The sequence below is a fragment of the Bos taurus genome, chromosome 10, assembly GCF_002263795.3.
Source record: "Bos taurus isolate L1 Dominette 01449 registration number 42190680 breed Hereford chromosome 10, ARS-UCD2.0, whole genome shotgun sequence".
NCBI lineage: Eukaryota > Metazoa > Chordata > Mammalia > Artiodactyla > Bovidae > Bos > Bos taurus.
The window spans coordinates 44,668,063-44,685,515 of record NC_037337.1 but is presented as its reverse complement, the minus strand read 5'-3'; the positions used below and the strand labels follow the sequence as shown (position 1 = coordinate 44,685,515).

The following is a 17,453-nucleotide window of genomic DNA, read 5'->3' as shown; positions in this document are numbered from 1 at the left end:
GTCATGAGTCAATAACTATGAAAACTGAGTGACAGGGATATGGAGGTTCATATGCTATCCTCTCTATTTGGGTATATGCTTGAAATTTATCATAAGGAAGTTAAATTTTAAAATAGGGGGGAAAGTCCACATCAGGACGAAAGGTGGAACTATGTCTTGGTTGGAGAGGGCGAATACATTATCACCTGCCTCAGCAATATGGTGACCTTAGGGCTTCCCTTGTGGCTCAGCTGGTAAAGAATCTGCCTGCCAAGCGGAAGACCTGGGTTCAATCCCTGGGTTGGGAAGATCCCCTGGAGAAAGGAAAGGCTACCCACTCCAGTACTCTGGCCTCGAGAATTCCATGGATGTATCCATGGTGTTGCAAAGAGACGGACACAACCGAGTAACTTTCACTCTTTTCAAGTCTATAGCTAGATTCACATGACTTTCGTCAGCTTCAAAAGCCAAGTCAGTTTCTTCAAGAAGAAACCCCACCAGTATTAAACAGACCTTTTATTGTTAATGTTGTTGCTGCTGGAAAAGCCCTTATAACATCAAAACCAGTTAAGAACAGGGTTTTCCCTACCCTTCTCCAGTCTAATTTACTCTGACATCTGTCTTTCATTATCCTCAATGGGTGACACCAGTTAATCATGTTGGTGCCATAGGGATACATTTTGTTAAGGCAGTCATCTCAAAGGGTCTCCAAATTCAGGTTTGGGCAAAGGGGGGAGGAGGGCAGGGGGAGTTCTGGTGAGAAATCTGATCTTTAATAACCATTAAGGAGAGTCTTTTCTTTCCCTTTTAAATCCCCTTCAACAATCAACATTGCTAAAGACTATAAATGTTTCTTCTTGATCAACATTTCATGTTAAATGCTTTCACCTATAGGCTTACTTAAGATGTTTTTTTCCTTTTAAAGTTCTTGTTAGATTTAAGATCCTAGAAGAAAATATTTCAGAATTCTTACCTCTTCAATTCCCAAAGCCTGAGGCTCACTGGCAGATCTGGCTGTTGAGAAAACATAGAGGAAAGTGTTTTATTAAAAACAGGAGAGACAACATGATACATTAAAGCTGAACAAGCAAATAAATGTTTCTGTAAATAGGGTTTGGTGGTGATGGCTAAATAGTAATGAAGGGCAGGGGGGTTCACAGGTTTACATTTCTGAGCCAAGAAACATTTTGTTAACTCCTTTTCTTTGAAGAAACAGATTTGTGAAAATATGAGTCCCTTTCTTTGTGAACATCCCCAGCCTACAAGAAAACACGAAAGTCAGCCTGGAGAACCTAGGGAAAGCAGAGTTCTTGGTGAGAGGCTGTGTACAGGTGAGATGAAACAAACTTTGCTCCTGACCTAACTGGATTAGCTCCCAGCAGGACCAAAGTGCAGATATGCTCTTTTGTCAGGTATTAGGGACAGAGGTGGGGCTCCATTTGTGTGCATCTAGCCCTTTAAGAGGGTAGACTGAATAAGTTTATGGTTAAAAAACGTCTTTAGCATCCAAAGCAAAAGGCTATCTGGAAGTAGAAACACGGACTTCCCTAGTGGTCCAGTGATTAAGAATTTGCCTTCTAACACAGGGAACGCCAGTATGATCCCTGGTCCAGGAAGATCCCACATGCTGCATAGCAATTAAGCCTGTGAGCCACAACTATTGAGTCTGTGCTCTGGAGACCCGGAACCACACTACTGAGCCCGCATGCCTAGAGCCTGTGCTCCGCATCAAGAGAAGCCACCGTGGTGAGAAGCCCACTCAGGGCAACTAGAGAAAGCCCATGCACAGCAATGAAGACCCAGCACAGCCAAAATAATAATAAATAAAGAGGTAGAAATACCTATACCCCTAGCCACTAATGACCTTTGAAGATGTTCAGCAGCGTTGGCCTAATTTTGCCAAGTGCGAGTGTGGTTCATATCAGAGAAAGTTCCCATGTAGAGAAGCTTCTTTACTTCTGAAAAGATATCGAGCAGTCAGCTCAAAGGGAACTACTTAAGCCTTAAGGAATGCTCTATCATTCCTATTTTGTTATGTCTCAGAATTAAGAGGTATTTGGCATTTAGAGTATTATGACTGAGGGTGGAAATCACTTTCACGTTGGGTCCTAAGACCAAATGAACATCAGTGTCTCTACAGATTGCCCACTGTTTGAGACTGACATGTGTGCTAAAATCTCAGCTCAAGTGCTCATGTTCCCAGATGACTATAAGGGACCATATGTTTTAAAATGAGCCAATGTTATTAGAAAACTATTATTTCATGATTAATGACACCAAAGGAAACAAAAACAAGCCAAGGGCAAAAAACAACCTATTTCCAGAGAATAAACCCTAGGGACAACAATGATTAGTGGGACTTGCAAAATTAGCCTTGAAGGGAGCTCTTCGTGTAGCACTCTCATAAGCTATTGTGAAGTGAAAGTCACTCAGTCGAGTCCGACTCTTTGTGACCCCATGGACTATACAGTCCATGAAATTCTCTAGGCCAGAATACTGGCGTGGGTAGCCTTTCCCCCTCCAGGGGATCTTCCCGCATTGCAGGCAGATTCTTTACCAGTTGAGCCACAAGGGCCCATTGTGCCAGATTCTTTACCAGCTAGCCACAAGGGAAACCTACACACTACTGGGGGAGCATAAACTGGCACAATCTCTCTGGAAAGTAGTTGGGCACTATATCAAGATCTCAAATATGTTCTCAGCCATTGTCTTAGTGAGGTCACTCCTTAATGTGATCCCCCAAATGCTAAATATACACAATTATTACCAAGGTGTTAGAAGTAGCCTAAATATTAATAATACAAGCTATTAAGTAAAACAAAAAAACTACACACAATGGAACTTGGAAAGGATAAATACAAAAGATTTAAATGCTGAGGAAAATACACACGAAATAAACTTATGTGAAAAGAATACAAAATTATATATATAGTATGAACTCAGTTAATTTTCTAATATTTATATTATATATACATTTTCTAATATTTTCTTTAATATTTTTCATATAGTCTCCTAGTATAACATATATAATATTTCCTAGTAAATATTATACATAATATCTTTCTGATACATATTTTTCTAGAAAAAGATTGGAAGGATCACATCAAAATGTTAACAGTGTATTGTCCTCCTTTATGCCCAGAAAACGTAAATACTAGAAGTTGCTAGATATGATTCAATATCTGCTTTCCTCCAATCTAAGCTAGACACATTTAAGACAACAGTAAGCGCTTTTCCCACCTTCCCTTGTGGCTAGGTATGTGGTCACGTGACAAAGTTCAAGGGGAAGGCTGCAAAAGTGATCCATGCAACTTCTGGGTCTTGCCCTCCCCTTTCCAACTTCCTTCCTTCCTACTGGTTACAGTGAGGTTTTTATGGCAAGAAGCCACGCTGGACCACAAAGCAAGGAAAACATGGTAGGAATGATGTAACAGTATGACAGAAGGAGCCTGGGTCCCTGGGAGACCTTGTCAAGGAGAGTTACCTTACCAGCCCTGAACCACACACTTGTGGACTGTTATGTGAAAGACAAATAACTTCTAACTTTTGTCAGTCACTGTGAAATCAGGTCTCTGTCACATGTAGTTCAACCAACAACTTGATTAATGGAAAGGGTCAGTCTTAGGTTATTTTTTACACTTTAAGTATTTTCGGAATTTTCAGTGAATTCCTTTCATCATCCGAAAAAAGGTTTAAGCATTGTTTACTAATCTTAAAAAAAAATTAAGACAGCTTAGAATGAAGTTTGGATAACACGTGCCTTCTTCCTATATATGAAAAGAGAAATGAAATCTACAGTTTTGAGAAATAGTTATTACACCATATGCCAGGGAAAAATCATATACAAACTCCCTGCATTTGTGTCACCCTACCTGTATCAGAATAATGCACTAAGGATCCTTTAAATCTGTAATAATATTATGCCAGTGGCATTTGGCACCTTTTAGAGGCTCATTAAAGCCCTGTACATCTGCACACCAGACACTTCCCTGGTAGACCTTAGAGACTTACATGTAATTATATAGCAGATAAGGGACCTATTTCCCCCATCTTCCCAAGAGTATGCCAAATGGTCCTTTTCTCCCCTGTGAATCATAACACCTAACACTAGTATGATTAACTTATATTCAATAACAAAGGGAGGATTCCGGAGTTTCTTCACTTCCCTCTCAGGATGACTGAGCCAGCATGTTCTCAAGAAACCCTTAAACTCTCTCTTGCAATAGTCAAATTGAAGCTAATAATCAAAGCTCTGAATTCTCAGTTTCTCTCCCCCTCTTCCCTTTACAGGAACATAAGCAACCCAACTCCACAGGCCTGATAACCATGGTAACAACATGCGCTGTGATTATGAGTGTGTTTGTTTTTTAAAATGACTCACAGATTGTTCCTCTAGAAGCCCCAGACAAACAGGTTTCTGGCTGGTTTATAAAATCTATCCAAAGTTTCTTACAAATTTCTTGCTCTTTGTAGCACAACTGGTGTGATAGAGAGAGAGTCATCAAATCAATATGTCCTTTTCTTTAAGGATGAAAAGAAATCCCTCTTGGTTCCTTAAACACTCCAAGATTAATCAATTTAAAATTCGGGTTAATAATGAAATTAATTTGAGTTTGTACACTGGAGATAATGAATCTGTTCCTAATTTAAATAATTAAGGTATTTCATAATGCAGTTTTAGAGATCCAAATGTAATAATCAGATGAAAAAATCAGTAGTAAAAAATATCAAATAAAATAGCTTACATCTGTGTGTACATGTAAAATGCTTTAAAAGAATAAATGTCTTTTTTTATTATAATGAATTTTCTTTTCCTTAACACTGTCTAATCATAACAATGTAACTTGATTCTAGGGTAAATGTAAGTCTTAGTACTGAGACGTTTTTAAACCAAGGTCTAAAATAAAGGTTCATTTTTAAAAAGCGAATATGAGAGAGTCCAACATTTGGAAGAACTGTAGACTACTTCCATTTATCAATACATGTTATTTAAGACCCTCTATGTACTCAGCACCATTGTTTATAACTGAACATTGCAATAGAGCTTAGGGAAGACTATTTTCCTACTGGAGACAAAGGCCACAGGCATGGTTTAGTCCCTTATCTTCTCTCAGAAGATCCTCTGTGTCACAAAGCACCATTCTGGATGAACTTTAAGTCAGAGGAACCATGACCCAGTGATCACATTGGGTCTAGAACTCACAGTCCTGACTTGGGCATCACAGGTGACTCTCTTCAAAGAAAAACAGATGTTGGCAAGATGTTGGTATACTGATTTTCCTCTGTTTGAAATGGAAATAAACCCTATTTTAAGAGAGATTTAAATAAATTTTATATATATCTATTTAAATTAAAATGTGAAGTATCCTAAGGCTTACTTATGGTATAATTTACCACACACACACACACACACAATAGTTATTAAAAATTAATTTCTCCAAAGTGCTACATATTTTATGTACTGTTACCAATAATATTTTTTTCTCTAGATTTTGAAGGGATAACCAGACTGTACTGGTTAGGATAGGTTAGGTTATACTGTCATAACTAACAACCCCCAAATCCTTTAAGAAAGAAAAACTCATTTCTCCTCTCTCTACACGTCCATGGTAGGTCAGTGGAGAGACCATTTCTGTTGTCTTTATTCTAAGAACCAGGCTGAAGGGCTCAGCCACTGTTTTTGTGCTTCTACCACTGTCAATTGCCAAGGAATGTACTCACATCCTGGCTCTTCTAAGCTTTTTCCTGGAGGTGACAAACATCACTTCTGCTCACGTTTCACTGGCCAGTGCAAGACACATGGCTACGTCGAACTAAAGTAGACAGAGATGTGTGTCTATCATAAGTTGGGAACGAAAACTGGAAATATTTATGAGTAAGCACATGCATTGGTGAACAAATAACGCAAGCTTGAGACTATCACTTAAAGTCAAAACACTAACATCTGACTATGCCAGGGAAGAAGGCTTCCTTGGGTGATTCTTTACTCTAAGTTCTGAGCACCTGTGGCTCTTACTGGATCATAATTGTTTCTGCTAAAACCTGTCAAGAACCCCAAAGCTAGAATAAAAGATACTCGCCTCCATCTTTGTGGTAACAATAATAATAAAATAATAGTTTTATTACTGTGGTAACAGTAATAAAAATAACAATAATAATAGCTACAATTCTGAATAGTTAATTACTATTTGTCAGGCACTATGTTAAATAAATGTTTTACCCACTATGTAATCTTCTCCTGACAATTTTGTAAAGTAGGTATTGTCATTTTATCCCAGTTTATAGATAAGGAAACAGAGGCACAAATAGCATAAGGAACTTGTCCAAGATATTCTGATTCCAAACCAATATTCTTTAACTATTATGATCTCCTGTGAATTAAGCCTTAGAATATTATTTTCTACACTATGGTATTTTGGGATTATTTTAAAACATAATAAAAAATCTTTTTTTCTTTTTGCTTAGAAATTTTCACTTTTATTTTTTACTCAAATTTTTTACACAATTTTTCAAATTTTTGTTAGCTTAATTAAAAGAAAATCTTGGGACTGCTCGATAATCAAGTTTCTGCCCCCAAAGGAAAAAATCATAATAAAACTATTAGTGAAATTAATGCTTATATACAGTAATGGTCTCTAAACACAACCACAATTCATGAAGTTTAAAAAATCTCAAAAGATCAGTTCAATTCTCCATCAAAGACTCTAAAATGACAGTTAATTTATTTTTCGTGTTTAAATTTTTTCACAATTTTTCTCATATGGCTCTGGGCAGATCAGATAAATACCCTTCTTAAACACAGCTCTGTTGGCAAAGCCTAGAAATCAACATTTACTTTCCTGTTTAAAAATGCAAATAGAAGAGCAGGAAGCACTCAATCATTTATTACAGAGAAGATATTCCCGCCACTGACACTAACCTGTTACAATGATAACGCACAGAAAAACACCTACAGGCAAGCCGTCAAAACACTGTGAGAGCAGCTCCACTGCCATTTCTCTTTTCACTGTTGTCGTCTTACAAACCCAGCCTCTGAAATGAAATCTCATGTGGGAAGTGAAGAAACCATGAAGAAAACGCAGTAATAATCGAACTGCATGTTGACTCTGGAGTTGGAAAGTGAAAACCCACTTTCAAAATAACTCATAATTAGAAATGTCAGAGATTATTCTTTCTCCCCTTACACACGCCATCATCAACAAAATGCATGGCTCTCTAGAGAAAACACGGTTTTCATTTAAGTCTGAAAGACAACATACACAGAACCCTTGGCCTCTCTTGGTCATTTCTTGGTCCAGGGTGGATTTTCTTTAGATCAAATTCATTATAATGACCAGTCAGCAGCACTCAATTTAATTATATATATATATATATAAAATTACAATGCAGAAATGCAGGACTGGTTGTCTAAACTAAATGCCATTCTTAATGCTTACCAGGACCTGTTGTAATTTCTTCTGGAATCATTTGTTTCGAAGGTGATTTTTTGCTTAGTCTCACAGCAGCCATTTTGTATTTTCTTTCAGGACTCTTTCTCTAATCTACCTAGATCATCACTATCAACAAAAACAAGCTTTTCATTTGTGTATACGTGTGTATGTGTTTGTTTTTCTGAAAAGAGAATGCATGGAAACACGGTTCAACTCAAAGTTGTGTGATCTTGATAATTTTAACCTTTTTGAGCCTTGATATCTTCACGTACAGGATGGAATTAATATAGCGGCAGACTCTGTTGACTGCCCACTCGATAATCATTCACCCTTCATCCTTGTTAACTGAGTCAGATCTTTTGTCTGGGGTCTGATGACCATGCTCTTCAGAAAGGCAGGGCTGTGCCATGGCCTCACAAGAAAACAAATGAGCCAATTTCAGCAGTTCTGTTGGCCTTGCTACTAATAGGGAAGGCACAGTGAATTGTGAAGGTGAATTCTGCCGTGGGCAGCTTTTCTGTAACATTAAGAAGAGGTATATGGGCACTTCACTGAGCCCCTAGTGAAACTGAAATCAGCCTATAACTCTGAAATTGTAGTGAGAGCCATCTCAGCACAGTGAAGACAGCTGGCCTCAGAAGACAAACCAACCTGCTCAGGATGTCAGAATAGGAGGAGAGAAAGATTTAAGGTTGCTAGGAACACTGTCCAGCTAGAATTAACACCAGAGTCACCCTCCTTTCAGGAGGTCCTCAATAAATGTCCTATTGTTCACACCGTTTTGGTAGGATATTCTTTCACCAGCATCCAAAAGTATCCTGATTGAAAAATATTGTTCTCATCTCACAGGATTACTTTAAAAGCTAATGGAGACACAGAAAACAAATTTATGGTTACCAAAGGGGAAAGGAGGCGGGGGAGGGATAAATTAGGAGTTTGGGATTAACAGATCTATGCTACTGTATAAAAATAAACAAGGTCCTACTGTATAGCACAGGGAACTATAATAAACCATAATGAAAAAGAATATGAAATATATATATATATGTATATCTTAACCACTTTGCTATACACCAGAAACTAACACAAGATTGTAAATCAACTATACTTCAACTTAAAGAAAAAGCTAATGGAAAACAGTAACATATATAAAGTCTCCAGCACACAGAAGCTCAAACAGAACGCTCAGCAAATGCTAGTTCTCAACTTGATTCTTGAAACACACTGATCTTCACTCATCCGGACATGAGTAGTAGTCTTCCTGACTACTAAATCACTTTGGTCTAAATACAATCTCACCCACATATGCTCAACAGAGAAGCCAAGTGTTCTGCATTTGTAGTCCACCTAGTTCAACTGGAAAGCTGCTTTCGGCAGAGGAAAGAGATTCTATAGATTCTTGCACAGGTGTGTGTGAAAAGGGCCACACTTCAGCTGGAAGCCCACCTCACCCTTATTTCAGAAAGATACCTGTACTCCCTGCTTGGGAACTCTCTCCCCAAAGCTGCTTACGTGGCTTCCTCTTCACCATAATACAGGTCTCATTCAAATGTCATCTCAGAGAGGCCTTCAGGGATTACCCAACAAAAGTAAAACCGCCATGACTACACCATCATGCGCACAATCTCTATCATTTAGTCTACTTCTGTTTTAATCCACCTCAGCACTTATCACTGCCTGGTATTTTCTTGTATTGTAATTTGTTTTTGTCAGTGGAGTCCAATCCTGGCTGATTCTGATTTAATTAGTCTGGGTTGAGGTTGGGCCACAGGTATTTTTTTTCAAAGTACCTCTCAGTGATTTCTAATGTGCAGCCAGATCTGAAAATCGCTGATTTACATGTTTCCTGGGTTTCTCCTGACACTACAGTGTAAATTCCAAGAAAACAAAGAACTGGCTTGTTTTGTTCATCCAAGTATCCTGGGCCCTCAAAGGACACAAGGCACACTGCAAACATTCAGTTAAGACTTGTGGACAGACTGACTAACTATATTGTAATTTCATCAGTATTTGTCTGTTTCCCCAGTAGTTTATGAGCTCCTAGAATATCTAGCCCTCTCTGCATCAAAAAGTAAGTGACCCATGAAAGTTCATTAAACAAATGATAAACTGCATTTGTGAACCCAAAGGCTTTCACTAAAAAAAAGAGGCAAAAACCTCACCAAATCCACAAATACATATAAGCTGATGAATGTGTTAATTAACTGGGAGGAATACTCTTACAGTATATATGTATATCCAATCACCATGATGAACACTTTAAATATCTTATAATTTTCTTTGACACTTCATTAAAACTGAAATTAAAACCAAACAAAAACCCAAGCTATATTCATGTGCTGTAAGGAAGACAAAGATGAAACTGGGTGTGGCTGCTATCCTCAAAGAGCTTGCTAAAGAAAAAAGAAAAATAGACTGCCATTGCCATTATATATAATTATAATTATATAGCAGATAAGGGACCTATTTCCCCCATCTTCCCAAGAGTATGCCAAATGGTCCTTTTCTCCCCTGTGAATCATAACACCTAACACTAGTATGATTAACTTATATTCAATAACAAAGGGAGGATTCCGGAGTTTCTTCACTTCCCTCTCAGGATGACTGAGCCAGCATGTTCTCAAGAAACCCTTAAACTCTCTCTTGCAATAGTCAAATTGAAGCTAATAATCAAAGCTCTGAATTCTCAGTTTCTCTCCCCCTCTTCCCTTTACAGGAACATAAGCAACCCAACTCCACAGGCCTGATAACCATGGTAACAACATGCGCTGTGATTATGAGTGTGTTTGTTTTTTAAAATGACTCACAGATTGTTCCTCTAGAAGCCCCAGACAAACAGGTTTCTGGCTGGTTTATAAAATCTATCCAAAGTTTCTTACAAATTTCTTGCTCTTTGTAGCACAACTGGTGTGATAGAGAGAGAGTCATCAAATCAATATGTCCTTTTCTTTAAGGATGAAAAGAAATCCCTCTTGGTTCCTTAAACACTCCAAGATTAATCAATTTAAAATTCGGGTTAATAATGAAATTAATTTGAGTTTGTACACTGGAGATAATGAATCTGTTCCTAATTTAAATAATTAAGGTATTTCATAATGCAGTTTTAGAGATCCAAATGTAATAATCAGATGAAAAAATCAGTAGTAAAAAATATCAAATAAAATAGCTTACATCTGTGTGTACATGTAAAATGCTTTAAAAGAATAAATGTCTTTTTTTATTATAATGAATTTTCTTTTCCTTAACACTGTCTAATCATAACAATGTAACTTGATTCTAGGGTAAATGTAAGTCTTAGTACTGAGACGTTTTTAAACCAAGGTCTAAAATAAAGGTTCATTTTTAAAAAGCGAATATGAGAGAGTCCAACATTTGGAAGAACTGTAGACTACTTCCATTTATCAATACATGTTATTTAAGACCCTCTATGTACTCAGCACCATTGTTTATAACTGAACATTGCAATAGAGCTTAGGGAAGACTATTTTCCTACTGGAGACAAAGGCCACAGGCATGGTTTAGTCCCTTATCTTCTCTCAGAAGATCCTCTGTGTCACAAAGCACCATTCTGGATGAACTTTAAGTCAGAGGAACCATGACCCAGTGATCACATTGGGTCTAGAACTCACAGTCCTGACTTGGGCATCACAGGTGACTCTCTTCAAAGAAAAACAGATGTTGGCAAGATGTTGGTATACTGATTTTCCTCTGTTTGAAATGGAAATAAACCCTATTTTAAGAGAGATTTAAATAAATTTTATATATATCTATTTAAATTAAAATGTGAAGTATCCTAAGGCTTACTTATGGTATAATTTACCACACACACACACACACACAATAGTTATTAAAAATTAATTTCTCCAAAGTGCTACATATTTTATGTACTGTTACCAATAATATTTTTTTCTCTAGATTTTGAAGGGATAACCAGACTGTACTGGTTAGGATAGGTTAGGTTATACTGTCATAACTAACAACCCCCAAATCCTTTAAGAAAGAAAAACTCATTTCTCCTCTCTCTACACGTCCATGGTAGGTCAGTGGAGAGACCATTTCTGTTGTCTTTATTCTAAGAACCAGGCTGAAGGGCTCAGCCACTGTTTTTGTGCTTCTACCACTGTCAATTGCCAAGGAATGTACTCACATCCTGGCTCTTCTAAGCTTTTTCCTGGAGGTGACAAACATCACTTCTGCTCACGTTTCACTGGCCAGTGCAAGACACATGGCTACGTCGAACTAAAGTAGACAGAGATGTGTGTCTATCATAAGTTGGGAACGAAAACTGGAAATATTTATGAGTAAGCACATGCATTGGTGAACAAATAACGCAAGCTTGAGACTATCACTTAAAGTCAAAACACTAACATCTGACTATGCCAGGGAAGAAGGCTTCCTTGGGTGATTCTTTACTCTAAGTTCTGAGCACCTGTGGCTCTTACTGGATCATAATTGTTTCTGCTAAAACCTGTCAAGAACCCCAAAGCTAGAATAAAAGATACTCGCCTCCATCTTTGTGGTAACAATAATAATAAAATAATAGTTTTATTACTGTGGTAACAGTAATAAAAATAACAATAATAATAGCTACAATTCTGAATAGTTAATTACTATTTGTCAGGCACTATGTTAAATAAATGTTTTACCCACTATGTAATCTTCTCCTGACAATTTTGTAAAGTAGGTATTGTCATTTTATCCCAGTTTATAGATAAGGAAACAGAGGCACAAATAGCATAAGGAACTTGTCCAAGATATTCTGATTCCAAACCAATATTCTTTAACTATTATGATCTCCTGTGAATTAAGCCTTAGAATATTATTTTCTACACTATGGTATTTTGGGATTATTTTAAAACATAATAAAAAATCTTTTTTTCTTTTTGCTTAGAAATTTTCACTTTTATTTTTTACTCAAATTTTTTACACAATTTTTCAAATTTTTGTTAGCTTAATTAAAAGAAAATCTTGGGACTGCTCGATAATCAAGTTTCTGCCCCCAAAGGAAAAAATCATAATAAAACTATTAGTGAAATTAATGCTTATATACAGTAATGGTCTCTAAACACAACCACAATTCATGAAGTTTAAAAAATCTCAAAAGATCAGTTCAATTCTCCATCAAAGACTCTAAAATGACAGTTAATTTATTTTTCGTGTTTAAATTTTTTCACAATTTTTCTCATATGGCTCTGGGCAGATCAGATAAATACCCTTCTTAAACACAGCTCTGTTGGCAAAGCCTAGAAATCAACATTTACTTTCCTGTTTAAAAATGCAAATAGAAGAGCAGGAAGCACTCAATCATTTATTACAGAGAAGATATTCCCGCCACTGACACTAACCTGTTACAATGATAACGCACAGAAAAACACCTACAGGCAAGCCGTCAAAACACTGTGAGAGCAGCTCCACTGCCATTTCTCTTTTCACTGTTGTCGTCTTACAAACCCAGCCTCTGAAATGAAATCTCATGTGGGAAGTGAAGAAACCATGAAGAAAACGCAGTAATAATCGAACTGCATGTTGACTCTGGAGTTGGAAAGTGAAAACCCACTTTCAAAATAACTCATAATTAGAAATGTCAGAGATTATTCTTTCTCCCCTTACACACGCCATCATCAACAAAATGCATGGCTCTCTAGAGAAAACACGGTTTTCATTTAAGTCTGAAAGACAACATACACAGAACCCTTGGCCTCTCTTGGTCATTTCTTGGTCCAGGGTGGATTTTCTTTAGATCAAATTCATTATAATGACCAGTCAGCAGCACTCAATTTAATTATATATATATATATATAAAATTACAATGCAGAAATGCAGGACTGGTTGTCTAAACTAAATGCCATTCTTAATGCTTACCAGGACCTGTTGTAATTTCTTCTGGAATCATTTGTTTCGAAGGTGATTTTTTGCTTAGTCTCACAGCAGCCATTTTGTATTTTCTTTCAGGACTCTTTCTCTAATCTACCTAGATCATCACTATCAACAAAAACAAGCTTTTCATTTGTGTATACGTGTGTATGTGTTTGTTTTTCTGAAAAGAGAATGCATGGAAACACGGTTCAACTCAAAGTTGTGTGATCTTGATAATTTTAACCTTTTTGAGCCTTGATATCTTCACGTACAGGATGGAATTAATATAGCGGCAGACTCTGTTGACTGCCCACTCGATAATCATTCACCCTTCATCCTTGTTAACTGAGTCAGATCTTTTGTCTGGGGTCTGATGACCATGCTCTTCAGAAAGGCAGGGCTGTGCCATGGCCTCACAAGAAAACAAATGAGCCAATTTCAGCAGTTCTGTTGGCCTTGCTACTAATAGGGAAGGCACAGTGAATTGTGAAGGTGAATTCTGCCGTGGGCAGCTTTTCTGTAACATTAAGAAGAGGTATATGGGCACTTCACTGAGCCCCTAGTGAAACTGAAATCAGCCTATAACTCTGAAATTGTAGTGAGAGCCATCTCAGCACAGTGAAGACAGCTGGCCTCAGAAGACAAACCAACCTGCTCAGGATGTCAGAATAGGAGGAGAGAAAGATTTAAGGTTGCTAGGAACACTGTCCAGCTAGAATTAACACCAGAGTCACCCTCCTTTCAGGAGGTCCTCAATAAATGTCCTATTGTTCACACCGTTTTGGTAGGATATTCTTTCACCAGCATCCAAAAGTATCCTGATTGAAAAATATTGTTCTCATCTCACAGGATTACTTTAAAAGCTAATGGAGACACAGAAAACAAATTTATGGTTACCAAAGGGGAAAGGAGGCGGGGGAGGGATAAATTAGGAGTTTGGGATTAACAGATCTATGCTACTGTATAAAAATAAACAAGGTCCTACTGTATAGCACAGGGAACTATAATAAACCATAATGAAAAAGAATATGAAATATATATATATATGTATATCTTAACCACTTTGCTATACACCAGAAACTAACACAAGATTGTAAATCAACTATACTTCAACTTAAAGAAAAAGCTAATGGAAAACAGTAACATATATAAAGTCTCCAGCACACAGAAGCTCAAACAGAACGCTCAGCAAATGCTAGTTCTCAACTTGATTCTTGAAACACACTGATCTTCACTCATCCGGACATGAGTAGTAGTCTTCCTGACTACTAAATCACTTTGGTCTAAATACAATCTCACCCACATATGCTCAACAGAGAAGCCAAGTGTTCTGCATTTGTAGTCCACCTAGTTCAACTGGAAAGCTGCTTTCGGCAGAGGAAAGAGATTCTATAGATTCTTGCACAGGTGTGTGTGAAAAGGGCCACACTTCAGCTGGAAGCCCACCTCACCCTTATTTCAGAAAGATACCTGTACTCCCTGCTTGGGAACTCTCTCCCCAAAGCTGCTTACGTGGCTTCCTCTTCACCATAATACAGGTCTCATTCAAATGTCATCTCAGAGAGGCCTTCAGGGATTACCCAACAAAAGTAAAACCGCCATGACTACACCATCATGCGCACAATCTCTATCATTTAGTCTACTTCTGTTTTAATCCACCTCAGCACTTATCACTGCCTGGTATTTTCTTGTATTGTAATTTGTTTTTGTCAGTGGAGTCCAATCCTGGCTGATTCTGATTTAATTAGTCTGGGTTGAGGTTGGGCCACAGGTATTTTTTTTCAAAGTACCTCTCAGTGATTTCTAATGTGCAGCCAGATCTGAAAATCGCTGATTTACATGTTTCCTGGGTTTCTCCTGACACTACAGTGTAAATTCCAAGAAAACAAAGAACTGGCTTGTTTTGTTCATCCAAGTATCCTGGGCCCTCAAAGGACACAAGGCACACTGCAAACATTCAGTTAAGACTTGTGGACAGACTGACTAACTATATTGTAATTTCATCAGTATTTGTCTGTTTCCCCAGTAGTTTATGAGCTCCTAGAATATCTAGCCCTCTCTGCATCAAAAAGTAAGTGACCCATGAAAGTTCATTAAACAAATGATAAACTGCATTTGTGAACCCAAAGGCTTTCACTAAAAAAAAGAGGCAAAAACCTCACCAAATCCACAAATACATATAAGCTGATGAATGTGTTAATTAACTGGGAGGAATACTCTTACAGTATATATGTATATCCAATCACCATGATGAACACTTTAAATATCTTATAATTTTCTTTGACACTTCATTAAAACTGAAATTAAAACCAAACAAAAACCCAAGCTATATTCATGTGCTGTAAGGAAGACAAAGATGAAACTGGGTGTGGCTGCTATCCTCAAAGAGCTTGCTAAAGAAAAAAGAAAAATAGACTGCCATTGCCATTATATACACTAGAATGCACTAACTGCTGAGAGAAAAGAACAAAAGACTTCAGGGGAAGTAAAGGCTGCTTTTTATCGGGGAAGGAAGAAACCAAGGAAACTTCATGGAAGAAGTAGCATTTGAAATGAGTCTTACAGGATGAAAGGAATTTGGTGAGGCAGAGAAGCAAAACTATAGAGGTGAAGTGTAGAAGGAGAAGCAGGAAAGTTCTTCTAGGGAGAGGCAAGAAAACAACCAATCAGCCCATCTGGAGGTCAGGAGAACCAGAACTAAGACACCAACTGTCAACATGAGAAAGAGCAAATAGTATCAAGATATGTTTCCAATGACAATGCAAAGGTCTGAGCGACTGACTCCAACTTGATTGGCGAGGAAAATAATGGAATTGAGTTTTCCTAATTGAGGGACTAAGAGAATGGGTGTCATTAATAATCATGGAATCAGGTGAAGAACTGGTTCTGAGTGGGGAAAGGCAATGGCAAACACTGATTCTGGTCTCAGTTTCAGTGGGTTGCGTGTTCTGGCAAGTTCATGAGGTGCTTGATGTGCAAATTTACAGTAAGTTAGAGGTCAGGATGCAGAATTAGATTTGGAAGTGCTCTCCACCCCTGTGACAATGACAGAGATCTTAGAAAAGGATTTGATAAAGGAAGAGGGAGAAATTAAGTGGCAGAAGAATCAAATCTTGAGAACACTCATATTTGAGGTGCAGAACTTGGAGTTAATGGCAAAGTTGGGAACCTTCAGATAGGCATGAAGGGTGGTAGAATATACCACCCCAAAATATGTCTCTTTGGCATAAGAATTATTTTGAGCAGATTATTTTGGGAAATAGGAGAAATTATGAAAACAGACTAGATGTTACGTTTTTGTAAGGGAAATTTACATTTATAAAGGAAATCTTCATTTGTAAGACGGCCTCCCTCTCTGGTCCTAGGAAAGAAAGATAATTAACTTGATAGAGACTCTAGTCAAAGGACTAGCACCAACTTAAATATGCGTATCAACTTTTAACTCTTATTTACCTCAGTTTTCCTGGCCACCTCCCCACAACTGACCTCCTCCACTGCTCCCTCTCAATTTTGTCTTTAGCTCAAGGTGGTATTTAGGCCTGAGTTCTAAATTGCTTCTGACAGCTACTCATTCTTCCTTGGTACCTCCCATGTATAGATGAGGTATTCAAGTTAATAAATGTCTGTTTGCTTTTCCCTTATCAACCTTTGGTTACAGGCTTCCTAGAACTGAGAAGGGCGAAGGGAAAACTATCTTTCTTCCCCTACAGGTAGGAAGAAAACAAAGTTAGCAAAGGTTACCAAAGTCAAAGGGAAGCTTTGTTGGCAACAGGTTTATTTAAATTTTATAGCGTAAACTGACTTCCCTGGTGGCTCAAACCGTAAAGCATCTGTCTACAATGAGAGAGACCCAGGTTTGATCCCTGGGTGGGGAAGATCTCCTGGAGAAGGAAATAGCAACCCACTCCAGTATTCTTGCCTGGGAAATCCCATGGACGGAGGAGCCCTGGGGACCCCCCGACAGTTCATGGGGTTGCGAAGAGTCGGACACGACTGAGAGACTTCACTCTCACTTTATAGTGTAAACTAAGCAAGTTTCAATGATCAATGCAAAGAAATAGAGGAAAACAATAGAATGAGAAAGACTATCTCGTCAAGAAAATTACCAAGGGAACATTTCCTGCAAATATGGGTTCAATAAAGGACAGAAATGGTATGGACATAACAGAAGCAGAAGATATTAAGAAG

General features: G+C 37.7%; 1 protein-coding gene across 11 annotated transcripts in view; it reads right to left on the bottom strand.

Annotated features, from left to right (window-relative positions):
• GNG2 (G protein subunit gamma 2) overlaps positions 1–17,453 on the bottom strand; it is a 137,200-nt gene that overhangs the window by 111,440 nt on the left and 8,307 nt on the right. For 9 of the 11 annotated variants that reach the window (XM_024997239.2, XM_024997240.2, NM_174072.4 and 6 more), the window contains 1 exon segment: positions 953–993. The exons of the other annotated variants lie outside the window; for them this stretch is intronic. In XM_024997239.2, the coding sequence (XP_024853007.1) occupies positions 953–993 (41 nt within the window). 11 annotated transcript variants of the gene reach the window in all.